The sequence below is a fragment of the Vulpes lagopus genome, chromosome 2 (assembly GCF_018345385.1).
Source record: "Vulpes lagopus strain Blue_001 chromosome 2, ASM1834538v1, whole genome shotgun sequence".
NCBI lineage: Eukaryota > Metazoa > Chordata > Mammalia > Carnivora > Canidae > Vulpes > Vulpes lagopus.
This window is the reverse complement of record NC_054825.1, coordinates 42158221-42176375: the sequence shown is the minus strand read 5'-3', so window position 1 is coordinate 42176375 and position 18155 is coordinate 42158221. Positions and strand designations below refer to the sequence as shown.

Here is an 18155-nt window from a genome sequence, read left to right as displayed (position 1 = left end):
CTTTCTACTCTTAGATACTTTTGGTCTTTTGTTTCCCACTCACAGGGTCCCCTTTAATGTTTCCTGCATAGTTAATGTTCACAAACTTTTAATTTTTGTTTATCTTGAAAACTCCTTATCTCTCTTTATATTCTGAATGATAGCCTTTCTGGGTAAAGTATTCTTAGCTGCATATTTTTCCCATTTAGCTTACTGAATAGCTCATGCCACTACTTTCTGTCCTGCCAGATTTCTGTGGACAGGTCTGCTCCTAGCTTAAGTGTCAACCCTTGTATGTTAAGAATCTTCTTGAGCTGCTTTCAGAATTCTCTATTTTTGTATTTTGCAAGTTTCACTATGATGTGTCATGGTGTTGACCTATTGTTTTGATTTTGAAGGGAGTTCTCCGTGCCTCTTGGACTTGAATACTTGTTTCTTTCCCCAGATTAGAGAAGTTCTCAGCTATGATTTGTTCTAATAGACCTTCTGCCCCCTTTCCTGCTCTTCTCTATGATACAAGTATTATTTCACTTTATGGAATTGCTGAGTTCCCTAAGTCTACCTTTATGATCTAATAGTTTTCTTTCCCTTCTCTTTTCAGCTTTATTATTTTCCATAATTTTTTTATCTTCTGTATCACCTATTCTCTCCTCTGCTTCTTCAATCCTCATTGTGATTATATCCAATATGTTTTGCAGTTATGTCTCAGTTATAGCATTTTTATTTCAGCCTGATTAGCTTTTATGTCTTTTATAGATGTCCTATATTACAGCAGAGAAGCTGTCTTATTCTTAGATTATACATTTTTACTTTTACTTTAATTTAATTTACTTAAGTTTATATTTAAATTCTAGAAAGGTTAACATATAGGTTAATAGTATTTCAGGAGTAGAAATATGTGTTACATATATATACAATGGAATTTTCCTCAGCCATCAAAAAGAATGAATTCTTGGCCATTTGCAACATTTGATGGAGCTCAAGTGTATTATGCTAAGCGAAATAAGTAAGTCAGAGATAGACAAATACCATATGGTTTTACTCATATGTGCAATTTAAGAAACAAAACAAATGAACATAGGAGAAGGGAAAAGAAAAAAACAGAGAAGCAAACCATAAGAGACTCTTAACTACAGAGAACAAACTGAGGGTTGATGGACGGAGGTGGAAGGGCATGGGCTGGATAGGTGATGGGTATAAAGGAGGGCACTTGTAATGAGCATTGGGTGTTGTATGTAATCATTAAATTCTACCCCTGAAGCCAAGGTTGTACCTTTTTAAAGAAATCATGGAGTTGAATTTATCAAATATTTTTTCTACTTACATAGAAATTTTAATCTCATCTGCTAATATGATAATTAATTTTATACTATTTAATCAAGCTTACATTCCTGGGATAAACCCAACTTAGTTTTGATGTATTATTGGAATTGTTTATATAAATAAAGTTTTAATTGGGAGGGTGAGATAACCATATATTTTTTAAATCAATAAACATTTTTATGTACTATAAACATAAATAGAATAATACACAAATGAATAGATCTACAGCTTGGTGAATTATCACCATGCTCTTATAACCTCTAAATTGGTCAAATATAGAGCATTACTAGCACTCAGGACCCCTCCACGTATCTTCCTAATTACCAGCCCTCCTTCATTCTCAGCTATAATTGCTGTCCACACTTCTTGCACTCTAGCCTAGTTGTTGGGTTTTTGCCTAGGAATGGAATTGCTGGTTGTTAGGATATTACAAATGTTGTGTTAGTAGACACTGCCAAATTGTCGAGCAATATAATTGTACCAATTTATATTTTCACTAGCATTTTGAATATTCCAGATACTATTGTCTTAAATTGGAATGGGCAGTTTATAAAAATTGTTTTTACAACTTTATTGTGATACAACTGACATACAAAGACTTATTAAAGTGTACTGTTTCATGAGTTTTCACATATGTACTCATTGTGAAGCCATCAGCGCAATCATAGCAATGAACATATCTGTCATCTCCCAAGATTTTCTCATGCTGCTTGGTAGCCCATCTTTCCTTCCCTCTACTCTTTTCCCCAGGCAGCAACTGATCTACTTTATCTTTTGTCTTTTACTTTCTTTTACTCAACATTACTATTTTGAGATTCCTTCATATTTTTATTTATGCAAAAACCTTGCTTTTTATTGCTGATTGGTGTATATATATCTCACAAATCATTATCCATTTTTCTATTGGTAGACATTTGGGTTTATTCCAGTTTTTGGCTGTTATAAATAATCTGTTATGAACATTTCTGCATGTGCTTTTTGTGGATACATGCTTTCATTTTTCTTGGATAAGTAGCTAGAAAATGGATGGCTGATTTATAAGGTAGAAGTATGTTTGATTTCTTAAGAAACTACAAAATGTTTTTCCAAAGTGGTTACACCATTTTACATACCCACCAGTGGTGAATGAGTTTCAGTTTCTTCAAACCTTTGATTACTTGGTGGAATAGTTCCTTTAAAAATGTATGCTTTTGGGGCCCCTGGGTGGCTCAGCGGTTGAGTGTCTGCCTTTGGCTCAGGTCATGATCCCAGGGTCCTGGGATTGATTGAGTCCTGCATCAGGCTCCCCAGAGGGAGCCTACTTTTCCCTCTGCCTATGTCTCTGCCTCTCTCTCTCTGTGTCTCTCCTGGAGAAATAAATAAAATCTTTAAAAAATAAACATGTATGCTTTTTTTGTTAATGTAGATGCTATTTCGTTGTGATTTTAATTTGCATTTCTCTGATGACAAATGTTGATTGTCTTTTCATGTAGTTATTAGCCATTCTCATATCTTCTTTGATGAAATGTCTATTCACATGTTCTGCCCATTTTTCAAGTCATTTTATTACTATTGAGTTGTAAGAATTCCTTACATATTCTGATGTCAAGCATTTCAGGTATATGACTTATTATAATCTGTGGCTTATTTTTTCCTTTTTTTAATAGTGTCATTTGAGGTGCAAAAGTTTTGAATTTTGGTAAAATCCAATATATAAAACTTGTTTTGTGCATAATGCTTTTGGTTTCATATTTAAGAAGTCTTGCTTAACTCAAAATCATAAAGCTCTCTCTCTGTGTCTCTCATGAATAAATAAATAAAATCTTTAAAAAAAATCACAAAGTGTTTTTTCCTACACTTTTTTCAAGAAGTGTTTCATTTTGGCACTTATATTTAGGTCTAAAATTCCTTTTTGGGTTTTTAGTTTTTGTTTTTGTTTTTTGGTGACCTTAGTTTACCAACTTTTATTGTTAGTATAGTTGACACACAATGTTACATTAGTTTCAAGTGTACAACTTAGTGATTTCACCAGCTTATATATTATGCTATGTTTACCGCAAGTGTAGCTACCATATGTCCTGTTATATCACTATTAACATATTGACTATATTTCTTATACTGTGCCTTTTATTCCAGTGATTTATTCATTCCATAATTGGAAACCTGCATCTCCCTGTCCTCTTCACCCATTTTGCTTTGATTCTGCTTTTTGTCTGTTTATTCATATATTTTTTCCTTTTAAGGTAACTTATGTATGGTATAAAACAAAGATCTATATTTATTTGCATATAGATACCCATTTATCACATTATCATTTGTTGAAAAGACTATCCTTTCACCATTTAATTGCCTTGCTACCTGTTCAGGATCAATTAGTCATTATTGATATAAGGGTTTATTTCTAGACTCTATGCTGTTCTATTCATTATATATATATATATATTTTTCTTATGATTGTACCAGACTGTTAATTACTATAGCTTCATAACAAGTTTTGTAATCATGGTATTTAAGTTCTCTAACTTTGTTGTTCTTTTTCAAAATTGTATTTTCATATAATTTTTAGAATAGGTTTTCCAGTTTCTACAAGTTAGCTTGTAACAATTTTTTTAACAGGTTGTTTATTAGAGACAGAGAGAGAGAGTATAAGCAGCGTGAGTGGCAAGCAGAGTAAGTAGGAGAAGCAGACTCCCCACTGAGTAGGTAGCCCAACATGGAGCTCCATCCCAGGACCCAGAGATCATGACCTGAGCCAAAACAGACACTCAACTAACTGAGCCATCCAGGCAAAATCCCTTACAGGGATTTTGGTAGAAATTGCTTTGCATCTATAGCTCATTGTGGGGAGGGTTGCCATCTTTACAGTAGATTAAATTGTATTATGATCCATGAATATGATACCTCAATATCACCTTTAATTTATCTCAACAGTGTTTTAGTTTCTAGTTATTGTTTTAGTTTATAGGTCTTGCACTTTTTTTTCTTAAATTTATTCCTAAGTACTCTTTTTGAAGTCACTGTGATTAGAATTATTTTCTTAATTTTTGGTAATATTTGTTGGTAGTATATAGAAATACAATCAATTTTTATATATTTCACCTTACAACCTTGTTTTTTATGACCTTGTTCAACTTTCTTACTAGTTTTGTTAGAGTTTTCTTTTTGTCATTGCTGTTGCTCTACAGGATGTTTTATGTAAAAGATTCACATTATCTACAAATTACGAGTGTTAATTATGAGTATAAATTTGTTTCCTGCTTTCTAGTATGGATGTCTTTAGTTTTTTTTCCCTTGTCTTATTGCATTGGCTACATGCTATGGTATACTTTTAATAGAGGCTGCACCATTGTATGTACTTATTTTGTTCTTGCTTTTAGTAGCAAAATATTTAGTCTTTCACTATTACGTTAATTGTAGGTTTTTCATAAATCTCTATGATCAGATTGAAGAAGTTCTCTTCTGTTTCTAGTTTGTCAAGTGCTTTTTAGCCTGAATGGACTGAGCTTTGTTAAATAAATGCTTTTATCTTGTATATACATTGGGAGATTCGTGCAAGCTTTTGCTTTGTTTTGTTTTTGGTAGGTTATATTAATTCCTTTTCAACATTAAACCAACCGTTAATGCCTGGGTTAATTCCTACTTGGTCATGGTGTATAATCATTTTTATATGTTGCTAAATTCTTGTAAAGGATATGTACATGAGATATATTGGTCTTTAATGTTCTTGTGATATCTTTGTCTGGCTTTCATATCATGGCAGTACTAGAATATGATAGGAATTGGTTTTTCCTACACTGTTTATAGGAACTATTTGTGTAGGATCAGTATTATTATTATTATTATTATTATTTTTTTTTTTTTTTTTAGTATTATTTTTTTTGCTAAATGTTTGAGTTTACAAGTAAAGCCATCTGGGCTTTGATTTTTTTTTTCTTTTTGGGAAGATTTTTAAATTACTAACTCCTTTTTCATGTTTCAAGTTTTTATTTAAATTCTAATTAGTTAATACATAGTGTAATATTGATTTCAGGAGTAGAATTTAGTGATTCATCACTTAAATGTAATACCCAGTGCTCATCACAAGTACTCTCCTTAATAACCATCTTCCATTTAACATGTTATTGGTCTATTGGGATTTTTCTGTTTCTTATTCAGTCAGCTTTCATAATTGGTATCTTACTAGGAATGTGACCTTTCCATCTAAGTTATTTATTTTTACAAAGTTGTTCATTGTTTCTTATAAGGATTTAATTTCAGTATGAGCTATACTGTTATCTGTCTTTCATTCCTAATTTTGGTGATTTGTGTTTCATCTTACTACTTTTTTTATTAGTCTAGCTAAAGGTTTATACATATTGTTGATTTTTCCAAAGAACTAACTTTGTTTCATTGAGTTTTTCTATTTCTGTTTTCTATTTCATTAATTTCCACTTAGATATTTATCATTTCTTTTCTTTGGATTTCATTAACTCTGCCTTTCTTACTTTTATGAGGTTGAAACTTCAGTTGATATATTTCAGATATTTCTGCATTTCTAATATAAATATTTAAGGGGGGGATCCCTGGGTGGCTCAGTGGTTTGGCACCTGCCTTTGGCCAGGGCATGATCCTGGAGTCCCGGGATCGAGTCCTGCGTTGGGCTCCCTGCCTGGAGCCTGCTTCTCCCTCTGCCTGTCTCTCTGCCTCTCTATGTCTGTCATGAATAAATAAATAAAATCTTTAAAAATAAATAAATATTTAAGGTTATAATTTTTTTTAGAACTTTAACTTCATCCCATCAATTTTTATATATTGTGTTTTCATTTCACTCAAAGATATTTTCTAATATTTTTTATGACTTTTTTTGGTCCATGAGTTATTTAGAATCATGTTGCTCAGAGTCCAAATAACTTGGGAATATCCCCAGTTTTCTGTTATTTCTTTTTTTTTTCTGTTATTTCTAATTGAATCTTTTGTAGTCAAAGAATATACTTTGTGTAATTTTATTTCCTTTAAGTTCATTGGAACTCATTTTATGGCCTTGGGTATAGACTATCCTAGATAAAGGTCCAACATGCTCTTGTAAAGTATTTGTAGTCTGTTCTTGGATGGAGTGTTCTTTAAATGTCAGTTAATTGATGGTTTTATCTAGACTTCTGTATACTTGCTGATTTTCTGTTTTCTTCTATTAATTTTTGATAGATGGTTATTGAAATTTCCAAATATTGTTGAATTGTTTATTTATATTTTCAGTTTTGACAATTTTTTCCTTTTTGGTGCTGCACTGTTAGGGGCATATAATATCTTCCTGGGTTATTGACCCTTTCTTTCATCATTATGAAATGTTAATGTTCTGCTTTGACATTTAAAAAAATGTTTCTTGCCTTAAAGTCAACTTTTTTTCTGTTTTAAATATAACCATGATTATGGTTTACATGATATGACATTTTCTGCCCTTCTACTTTCACCCTTTTGCGTCTTTTTATCTAAACTGTGTCCTTTGTAGATAAAATATAGTTGAGGTTTCCTTTTCAATCTAATTTCTGCCCTTTAAAGTGTTTAGTCCATTCTTATGGAGTATAATTATTGAGATGATTGCATTTATGTCTTCTATTTTGATACTTGTTTTCTAGACATCTCAAGGGTTTTTGTTCTCTCTTACTGCTGCCTTTTAAAAAAGATTTGTTTATTTATTTGAGGAGAGAGAGAGAACAAGCAGAAGGAGGGAGAGAGAGGGAGAGAAGCAGATTGTCCACTGAGTAGGGAGCCTGATCTGGGGCTTGATCCCAGGAGCCTGAGGTCATGACCTAAGCCAAAATCAAGAGTTGGATGTTTAACCAACTAAGCCACCCAGGCACCCCTTTCTCTTGATTTTTAAAACTATTATTTTAGTTGTTTTGCTTAGTGGTTGCTCTCTTTATTACAATATTCATCTTGACTTAGGACAATCTACTTTTGATTAAAACTAACTTAATTATAGAGCAACTTTGTTCCATTATAGCTTTATAGCCTTTTCTTCATGTTACTATTGTCACATGTATTAATCTATATATGTAATAAACTCAACAATGCAATGTTATAATTATCTCCTTATGTAGTGCCACATTTTTCAAAGAAATTGGAATAAAAGAGAAAATATGTTTTTATGTTCCTTTATACTTATTAACATATTTACCATTTCTAGTGTACTTCATTTTTTTTTTTTGTGGATTCAGGTTACTTTTTGGTATAATTGCTTTTTAGCTAGATGGGCTTTTTTCACTATTTCTTGTATGGGAATTTTGCTGTCATTGAATTATTATGCTATTTGCATTTCTGGGAATACCTTGCCTTCATTTTGTTTTTGGTTTTAAAATTTTTGTTATTGAAGTATATTTAACATTTTCCTTCATTTTGAATGAGGTTTTGTTGGTTAAAGAGTTCTTGGTTTTATTCTTTTTTGTTTTCAGTACTTAGAATCTTTTTACTTCTGTTTTTTTCTGATGTAAAAGTTAGCCATTAATCATATTGGTTTTCCTCTGTATAAGGTGAATTGGTTTTTTCTTCCTGCTCTCAGAATTTTCTGTGTGTCTGTAACCTGTTTGATTATGATTTGTAGTTGGTTCTCTCCATGATTATTTAGTTCTGTATATAACCACGTTCGGGAAGTATTTAGTTATTATTTGTATTTGTTCAGATATTTAATTGCCATTTCTCTGCAGGCATCTCTGATTTATCACATTTTCTCAAACTTTCCATGGTTTTAATGACCTTGACGGTTTTGAGTAGTGGTCAAGTGTATTGTAGAATGTCCCTCAGGTAGGACTTGTCTGGTGTTCTTCTCCTGGTTAGATTGATGTTATAGCTTTTTTGGAGGAAGAGCACAGAGGTGACTATGAATTCCCATTTGTAACATGTCAAAGATTCATGCTATTAGACTTATCACCAATTTTAGTAATCTTTATCCCCTAAGATTGTGTTTGTTTGTCAGGTTTCTCCATTGTATAGTTTCTTTAAAATTTTCTCTATGCTGTTCTCCTTAGAAGCAATAGCCAATGCTGGTAAGGTGGGGAATTACTTCCTTGAGAGTAGAATTCCTACGTAATTTATTTGCAATTCTTCTCTAAAAGACATTTGTCTTTTCTCCCCTACTTATTTATTAAATGCCTTTTTTACTGTCAATGTGGACTTATTTTATACATTGTGTTATAAACCAATATTATGTTATTTATCTTATTACTCAAATTGTTCCAACTTTGGATATTGGAAGCTCTTTCATTTGACCTCTGTGTCCCTTCGACATATTTCATTATTTTGTTTTTTGAGCACTTTCTTGCTCTTCTGGCACTGTAAGATCCTCCATAATCATCTTATGTTTTCTCTACTCAACTTCTAGCATCAGCCATCTGTTCAAGTATTCTTGGTTCCTTTTATTGGAAAGTTTTCTTTTTTTTAAATTTTCTGTTTCTCTGTTGAGGTTCTCTATTTGTTGAATCTTTGCCATCATATTTTTCTTTAGTTTGGCATACTTTCTTTTAATTTTTTTGAACATCTTTGTAACAGCTGTTTTGTAGTCTTTGTCTACTAAATACAGCATATGGCCTCCTTCAGAGACAGTTTCAGTTGACTGCTTTTTTCTAAGCCTGGTCATATTTCTTTGTATGTTTCATAATTTGTGATTATTTCCTTTGCTCTTATTTTTGCCTTTGTGATTTTATGCCTTTTTTACTTATTTCTTGTGGTTTTTGTGGCTTTTTGGAAGGCAACAGATATAAATATGTTTTCAACATGCCATGTTTAAGTGAGAGCTACAGAGGTAGTATTCCAACCCATACCTGATCTGGGTCCAGAAATATATTTTTACAACTAAGAATTTGTATTGTTTCTTAAACATTATTTATTGAACATATATTTGGGACTTAGGCACTCAGAAAAGAATAATTTTAGTAATCTTTATCCCCTGGCTAAGATTGTGTTTGTCAGGTTTCTCCTGACAAAAATATTAACCCTTTAGAATATATAAGTCTTTGTATCCCAATTATATTTTTTAATCTCATGAAATTTGTTACTCCAAGCTGTTGAGTTTATAATTTTTTACTATCTTCTTACAGAGATAGGGAAGAAAGATTGGCCGCACTCACAGCTGCTCAACAAGAAGCAATGGAAGAGCTGCAGAAAAAGATTCAGCTCAAGGTAAGGATATTATTCTAGAACTTTCAATAGAGCATAAGATTAGTTTTTTATTTATGGAATTGTGTAAAAATTTTAATTAATTTGTATTTGTAATATTTGGGTAATAGAACTTACATGATTTGGTTATGATCACATCTAACTCAGCTATCTAAAAACTAAATTTATTTTAATAAGCTAAAATAGTCTGGAGAGTAATTAAAGGAATTTTAACATTTCTTGTTTTATTAATAACCAATTTGTCAGTGACTTGAAGGCATTACTGTTTAGCTTCTAATATTCATACTTTTAATTATTTACAAATTAGCTACAAGATGTTTAGTATAATTAGTTTTTCTTGCTTTTCATTGCTTGTGAATTGTGCAATTGTAACTTGGGAAATTATGATAAACCGCTATTTTCTAGAAAATCTTTAGTATTAGTAATGCAGTTTCTAGCAGTGTATTTCACACTGTGTAACAATTATTTCCACATTGGCTCCTCACAGAGATAGTAAATTCCATAAAATAGAAGACCATATTGTATTGTTTGTATAGTCTTACAACTTTTATCGTTCATTTAAATTTAATGCAGCAAAAATTTATTGAGCTTTGTGGTAGGCATGGGGTACAGAGATGAATGAGGCATGATCCTGAGTTTCAAGAAACTGTTAATCTAGTGTGAGATTCAGATGCTGATACTTTTCATATGGATAGAGGTATACTTGGAGTGCTGTGGAAGTACAGATGAGAACCCTTAGTCTAACATGAAGGGTTCTAAAAGTCAAGGGAAGCATTTTAGAGAATAACTCCTGAGTTGGAAGAGAGATAAGTTCAATGGATAGGAGGATAGGTAGGTTGGTGGGATGAATTTTCCAGTCATATGAAAAAGTATAAACATGAAATCAGAAGTCTGGAATTGTGTTTTTTCAGTCTTGTTTTTCTTTTGTTGCTTTGGGGGAAGTCACTGGAAGTGTAGAACAACTAGAAATGGTATGGTGTGGAGTTGGTGTAGGTAGAGGTCTGTATCATGTTGGGTTTGTCTGCTATGAGGATAAGCTTGATCTTCACATATGGGTCAGCATTTCTCATAGTGTGTTCCCCGAAGTGCTTCTCAAAAGTGTATTGTAGTCAAATAAGTGTGAAAATGTGGCTTAGTATAAACTAGGTTTATTGAGTCATAGAGTGCAGAAACTACTAGAGGCTCCAAAGAGTGCTATATTAAAAATCTATTTAATTTAGTATTTTTCAAAATTATTTGATGATAGAACTTTTTCCACATAACACTGAATAATATCCCATGGTTTAGGTCTAGAAAGTACACTTTAAGAGACATTACTGTGCATGCAGCAGATATTAAAGAGCTTTATGTAAATTCTTGTTCTTAGTGTTCAGGTTAACACTGCATTAAAACATTCTTTTATTTTAGAAAGTTTAATGGAAATACTGTGTTCTCAAGTTCTCAATATAATTTGAATATTTTTTGATATTCTCACGCTTTGACTTCCTTCACAGCATGATGAAAGCATTCGAAGGCACATGGAACAGATTGAACAAAGAAAAGAAAAAGCTGCTGAGTTAAGCAGTGGGCGGCATGCAAATACTGATTATGCCCCCAAACTGACCCCTTATGAAAGAAAGAAGCAGTGTTCTCTCTGCAATGTCTTGGTAGGTTGTTGTTATTAGCATTGTGATGTTAGAATTTATTACTAAAGTTTATTATACTATGGAAATATATTCTAACAGTCTTTTAAAATTCATACTGAAGCATATACTGAGTACTGTGGATTTCTGTTATGATTTTTATACAAAGTACTATAAAAGTAGTAGTGGCATTTAGGAGTAGCATAGCAAAGTGCTGATGCTACCAGTTGCTGCTGAAATGGATATATACCTGCTTAATTGTTAGCCCAAGCAATGTTTTTGGGTACTGGGGTCAAAAAAAAAAAAGCATTTTTAGTGCTGAAACTTGAATCTTGTTACGTAGGAGAAATGATACCCAGTTAAGGTTGGCTATGAAGGCATGGGTTTTTTTGACTATGTATCTTCTAGAGGATTCTCAGATTTATGTTTTGTTTATTTATTTATAAATATTTATTTACTCATGAGAAACACAGAGAGAGAGAGGCAGAGATACAGACAGAGGGAGAAGCAGGCTCTTTGAGGGGACCCCGATGCGGGACTCAATCCCAGGGCCCCGGGATCATGCTCTGAGCCAAAGGCAGACACTCAACCACTGAGACACTCAGGCGTCCCTCAGATTTATGTCTTAAAGAAATTATTTTTAAGCCTAGTATGAAAAGACTTGAGTGATCTCAATTTGCATGTAGTATGCTGGCTTAGACTATATAATATTTATAATCAGACATAATTATGTTTATTATAATTGCTTCGATTTTATGCCTTTAGATCTCTTCAGAGGTGTATCTTTTTAGTCATATTAAAGGAAAAAAACACCAGCAAGCTGTGAGGGAGAATAGCAGCATCCAAGGGCGAGAACTTTCAGATGAAGAAGTGGTAAGCTTTACTTTTATTCATTTACACATATTTGTTGATTGTCTAGTATGCCTTTTTATCATAAAGAATTGCATTTTCATGTGATTGTTTAAAACTATATCATTTAATAACTATTAAAATATGTGTCATTTTAGTATACATTTTAGTTTACATTTGTGTCATTTTAGTATACATTTTAACAAGAAACAGAAATAAGAATGTAATACTGTTATTCATATATTTTAATGTAAAAAACGTTATCGTATTTTGATATTTTAATAATATAAGAAAGAATTGTTTAGTGATGCTCTGGATTTCTTAGAAAATAGTTCAATATAAATGTCATGTATATATAGATACCTTTATATGAGCACAGTATTTAGAAGTTTTTGGAAATGTATTATTTAATCTTATAATTGTTGACAATGCAATTTTATGTATGAATATTTTTATAAATATTTTACATTAGGCTATTATCTGGACATGAATGACATTGCTAATCTATGAATATGTTATTTCTGTTTATAATCTCAAGTATATAGCTTAATTAATTTTTACATGTTTCACTCACATGAAGATAAAGATCATTTCTTGTACCCCAGAAGGCTCCCTCTTGCTCTGTCCCAGACATGTCCCCAAAAGGTAACTAGTCGGGGATCCCTGGGTGGCTCAGCAGTTTAGCACCTGCCTTTGGCCCAGGACGTGATCCTGGAGACTTGGGATCGAGTCCCACATCGGGCTCCTGGCATGGAGCCTGCTTCTCCCTCTGCCTGTGTCTCTGCCTCTCTCTCTCTTTCTGTGTGTCTCTCATGAATAAATAAATAAAATCTTTTTTTTTTTTTTTTTAAGGTAACTAGCCTCTGACTATAGCGCCATCGGTTAGTCTTGTTTGTTTGTTCTGGAACGTTACTTAAATGGTATCACTCAGTATGTACTTTTTGTGTCTGGCTTCTTTCATCAACCCTAACTCTATGAGATTGATGTTTAATGTTTATGTGAAGCTATGGTTGATTCTTTTTCTTAGCTTTTTTTCAGTGCTTTCCAGGCAAAGACCCATCAGGAACACATCTGTAGTTGAATAAAATTGGGTTTTATTCATTTATTAGAAGAATGGAAATTGCATACTATGGGAATATATGGAGATTCTCAATAAGGTGTTAGAAAGGTCTTACTATAGGATGTGTGGGCTTGTGCTAGGTGATTGGTTGGGGAGCAGAGAGTTCAAGGACTTGGAGGCTTTGGTCTGGATTGAATGCTGTCAGGAAGCACAGGTAGTTCTTTGGTTGCTTCTTAATAAATCAATAAATCCTAGCAAGGTAGGAGCCCTGAAGCTACTGTTTTTCCTGAATTTCTGGACATGACCAAATGCTTGAAAGGAAATTACATAGTTATTTGGGCTTGCTTCCCTATGATTTCCTCTTTTTGAGGATTTTGCCTCTCAAGTTCCAATCACTTTGGCAGCTCTAAACCAGGTTCTGTTGTTAATTCAGCTCAGTGAGGATGCTATTTTCATCTTACAGTGTTCTACCAAGCCAAAAATCAACATAAGCCCTTAAAGAAAAATTTAGAGTGAGTGTGGAGCTCACCTCATGTGCTTCCTTTCTTTCAGGGATCATGGGCTCTCAAGTCCTGGCTCTCTGTGCTATTTAATGCCTTCAAATTGACGTTTTGTATATTTTGTGCAACGTTTTGAGTTGGAAAATAAGTCCAGGATAAGCCAGTTCATTGTGGCTGGAATTGGAAGTCTCCTAATGTTTAATTCCTGTATATCTATTGTTTGGTATAATGCCTGACATTTGTAAGATATTTAATAAAAACTTACTGAGCTGAGTTGAACTGAAAGGTTGTATAGAATAGCTTTAGGTACCATTAATAAAACATGTTATTAATCATGTATTTAGTTTACCTCAAATAATTTTTGTCCTTTACTTAAATTGTATGGATATTTTAAGACTGAATAATATTGTTTTTTTTTTACTTGAATCATTCATATAATTATCCCCATTCATATCTAAGTTTGCTGTTTAGGACTAGTGTTACGTGTATGTGAATGCCACTTTGAAAAAAACTTTTAAATTGCTTTCAAAATTAGAAATTAATTATTCCATTACAAATGAAATTCTTCCATTTATAAAAATTATTTCTTAATTTTTTTTTTTTAAATTTTTATTATTATTTTTTTTATTTTTTATTTATTTATTTTTTTAAATTTATTTATGATAGTCACAGAGAGAGAGAGAGAGAGGCAGAGACACAGGCGGAGGGAGAAGCAGGCTCCATGCACTGGGAGCCTGATATGGGATTCGATCCCGGGTCTCCAGGATCGCGCCCTGGGCCAAAGGCAGGCGCCAAACCGCTGCGCCACCCAGGGATCCCTATTTCTTAATTTTTTTAGATTTTATTTATTCATTCAGAGAGAGAGAGAGAGAGAGACAGGCAGAGACACAGGCAGAGGGAGAAGCAGGCTCTATGCAGGGAGCCTGACATGGGACTCGATCCTGGGTCTCTAGGATCACGTCCTGGGCTGAAGTCTGCGCTAAACCACTGAGCCACTGGGGCTGCCTATAAAAATTATTTCTAATTAAGTTCTCTTAATTAAAAAACTATATTATTTAATTTACAACAAATCATTTAAACATTTTCTGGAGTATTGCTATTACGTATATTTAAATCTAAATTTTGTGTGTTTTACTTCAACAAAGAAAGTTGAGAAGGAAAGTATTATTTAGTTCATGTGATTTGGAAGAAAATAATGTGGACTATTATCCAACTTTTGTAGCTATTATAGCATACATAGCCTCTTATTTAGCTGTTGTGATTTGAGATTTGGTTGATGTTTTCATTTTGTATACTATTTCAGCTCAAAAGAATGAAATTTTCTTTAAGTTTTCACAACGTAATTATTCTTGATTATTGCCCTTTCTTCCTGAAGACAAGCATGCAATATAGCATATGAGTTATGTGATATTGTAAAGCAATTTTATATTTACTCATATGGAAGTTTCATTTTTAATCAGTGGAGGTATCTATAGTAAACATACTTGTTCTACTTAAAGTTATTACTTGTCATCTGTGATGTCTTTATGTTATATACACCTTGTCTGTGACCCTTCCTCTTTGACATGTAAGATTTTATTTATACCAACTCTGACCTAATAAAATTGTACCTTTGACCTTATGCACTTGACATATCAGATAACTTACTCTTGATCTTTGACACATTTTGTTTTAAGCCTGTTAAACATAATAGGTAGCTGCCCAACAAGAAAGGTTTATTGTTTTGTGTTTTTATTGTAATTTTACCAGGAAATTTTTCTTGTTTTTTTGAGACTTCATAAAAAGAGCTATTTTATTGTTTTATTTTTTTTTCTTTCATCATCTTAGAAGTCACAACAAATAGGTGGTAGTATAAATATGTTCCAAAATTTAATTTTTTGTACATTGCTAGAGAAATAATAAAGCGTAAGTTTTTTTAAATAATAAATTTATTTTTTATTGGTGTTCAATTTGCCAACATACAGAATAACACCCAGTGCTCATCCCGTCAAGTGCCCCCCTCAGTGCCCGCCACCCAGTCACCCCCACTCCCTGCCCTCCTCCCCTTCCACCACCCCTAGTTCGTTTCCCAGAGTTAGGAGTCTTCCATGTTCTGGAATAGAGGGGAAGGGAGAAGAAATGGGTAGGAAATATCAGAAAGGGAGATAAAGTGTAAGTTTTAATTAAAACGGGTTCTGTGCCATTCTGTTTTCACACTATCTAAAGAAGCGAAGTGATTTTTGTGGACATTGAATGAAATACATCCAATCTTACATAGAGAATGAAATGAAAAAGTTTTTTTAATCCATATATTTCTCTTTGTGAGACTCCTTTGCTTTAAAAGCATATAAAGTATACAAGCTCTGTTTGTTAACCTGTGCACTTCAAGTTTATTTTTATGTGATTCATGGATGTAAAAAGGACTTTCATGAAGGATCTTAACTATGTTGGATGTTTATAACCAAATGTGGCTTTACAAATCCCAAATTAGTATTTCAGCTTGGAAAAAATATTCAGATTACATGATTGAAAGAAAAAATGATATTTTAAATTAGCAAAACATATAGACTTTACTATTTTTAATGAAATATAAGGTGATCTCTTTCGGCAGAGCGTGCTGGTATTGAGGGAAGTCTCCTAAGATGTCTCCCAGAATTGATGACAGTCCAGGAAATAATAGTAATTCTCAGTTGATTCATTTCCCTACCTTGCTTACCTTTGTTTGTAGAAGTATTCTCCTTTTACAGTCATGTTAGGAAAACATTTTGTCTACTTTTCAACAGAAAATCAAGTCAAATGAACAATAACAATCTAGAACTCATTTAGAATAAATCTGTTTTTTCCCCCAGTATCTGAGTGGGGTACACTTTAAGTTAGTTGGGGAAACTATATAAAAATGTTTTACTGTTTCTTACAGGATAGATATAGCTTCCGTTGCCTTTATTTTCTCTTTAATAGAATGGGAAAAATTTTATGGGTGTGTGTGTGTGTGTTTATGAAAGTAAGCACGAGCACACAAGAGAGAGAATTGTGTGAGAGAGAACATATGTATGTATGTAGTGTATAACTCATACACATATATAGGTGATACACACCTCTCTAGCTAAATTGTATTGAACAAATGCCCCATGCTAAGCAAGGTAAAGCAGATTTGAAATGTTACTCCATTGACACCTGTTTTTCATACTTTTTCTGATGTTATATGACTATTTTACTTTTATTGTCTCTTTTCCTTTAGTAAACATCAGTTTTAGAGATATTTATCATTAATCAGTGATTCAGAACAAGAAGCCTAAAGAACTATAGTTATTTCAGTTTTTTCGGAGTCTGTGTCATTGCTTTGGTAAATTACAACTACACAATGTTCTCTTCCATTTATCTTTTCTTTTAAACAGCTGCTTTAACTCTTTTTTTAAAAAATATTTTTTTTAAAGATTTTTTATTTACTCATTTGAGAGAATGACAGAGAACACAAGCAGGAGAAGAGAGGGAGAGGGAGAAGCAGACTTCCTGCTGAACAGGGAGCCCGATGTGGGGCTTGATCCCAGGATCTGGAGATCATGCCCTGCTCTGAAGGCAGGTGCTTAACCATCTGAGCCACCCAGGCGCTCCCTGTAGCTTTATTTATTTATTTATAAAGCCAGAATTTATTTTTTTATTTTATTTTATTTTTTATTTTATTTTATTTATTATATTTTATTATATTTTATTATATTTTATTTTATTTTATTTTATTTTATTTTATTTTATTTTATTTTATTTTATATTTTATTTTATTTTATTTATTTTATTTTATTTTATTTTATTTTATTTTATTTTTTCCCTGAGGGGGGCACTTGATGGGATGAGCACTGGGTGTTATTCTGTATGTTGGCAAATTGAACACCAATAAAAAATAAATTTATTATTAGTTGCTTTATTTTTAAATGAAGTTTCAAATAGGTAACACCTGCAGGTTAAAAATTAAAGGCCTTTAGTGTTTGATAAAACTTTATTTTGTGACTCCTACATAGCTCTCATAATACTATTACATTGTACAGATGTGAAAAGCCATTTCAACCATATTTCTCTGCATGAGACCTTGGGCCTAATGTACTATATTACATGCTGCATTTTGTTTGCATTATGGTGGTTCTTTAATTTTACAATTTGTTTCCAATAATTGACTATTTTTTCCTCTTTACAGCTGTTTATTTGGGAATTAGAATGGAATGTCCCAAGCTGATAATTTAAGTGTTAAAGTTATAACATGTTTTGGATGTTTTTTTGTAGCTGATATACATTGCCTTTACACAGTTACTTAAATACCTAAACACTATTGCTTTTGAAAAGACATAAACCCTTAAACTCTATTCAAGATCATGATAGCTTGGAATGACTATGATAGTGACTACTTTTATACATCTACAGATTACAGACCGATACATTTTCATCTGGCTGTGGTGTGTCATTTGTGAGGAGTTGCAGAATTGTGGCTATGGGCAACATAAAAAGGCCATAGCAATTGTGATGACTTTTGCAACTGCTGTCTTTCAGTTAGATGATAGAGAATCAGAAAGAGTTGCAGTGAGGCAAATTTCTACAACTTAAGCTGTTTCTACCTGAATATTGTCTCAAAGTTTTATAATATGTACTTCTTTATATGGAAATTTTATGGATACATAATCTTAAAATCCATAATGTGACAACTTCATGGTGGAAGAATAAAGGGAATGA

The 18155-nt window shown here is 32.5% G+C and overlaps 1 protein-coding gene across 6 annotated transcripts in view; it reads left to right on the top strand.

Moving 5' to 3' along the window:
• SCAPER (S-phase cyclin A associated protein in the ER) overlaps positions 1 to 18155 on the top strand; it is a 422176-nt gene that overhangs the window by 126055 nt on the left and 277966 nt on the right. For all 6 annotated transcript variants that reach the window (XM_041742633.1, XM_041742638.1, XM_041742635.1 and 3 more), the window contains 3 exons: positions 9351 to 9432; positions 10923 to 11075; positions 11817 to 11924. In XM_041742633.1, coding sequence (XP_041598567.1) covers positions 9351 to 9432; positions 10923 to 11075; positions 11817 to 11924 — 343 coding nt within the window. The remainder of the gene's footprint in view (positions 1 to 9350; positions 9433 to 10922; positions 11076 to 11816; positions 11925 to 18155) is intronic.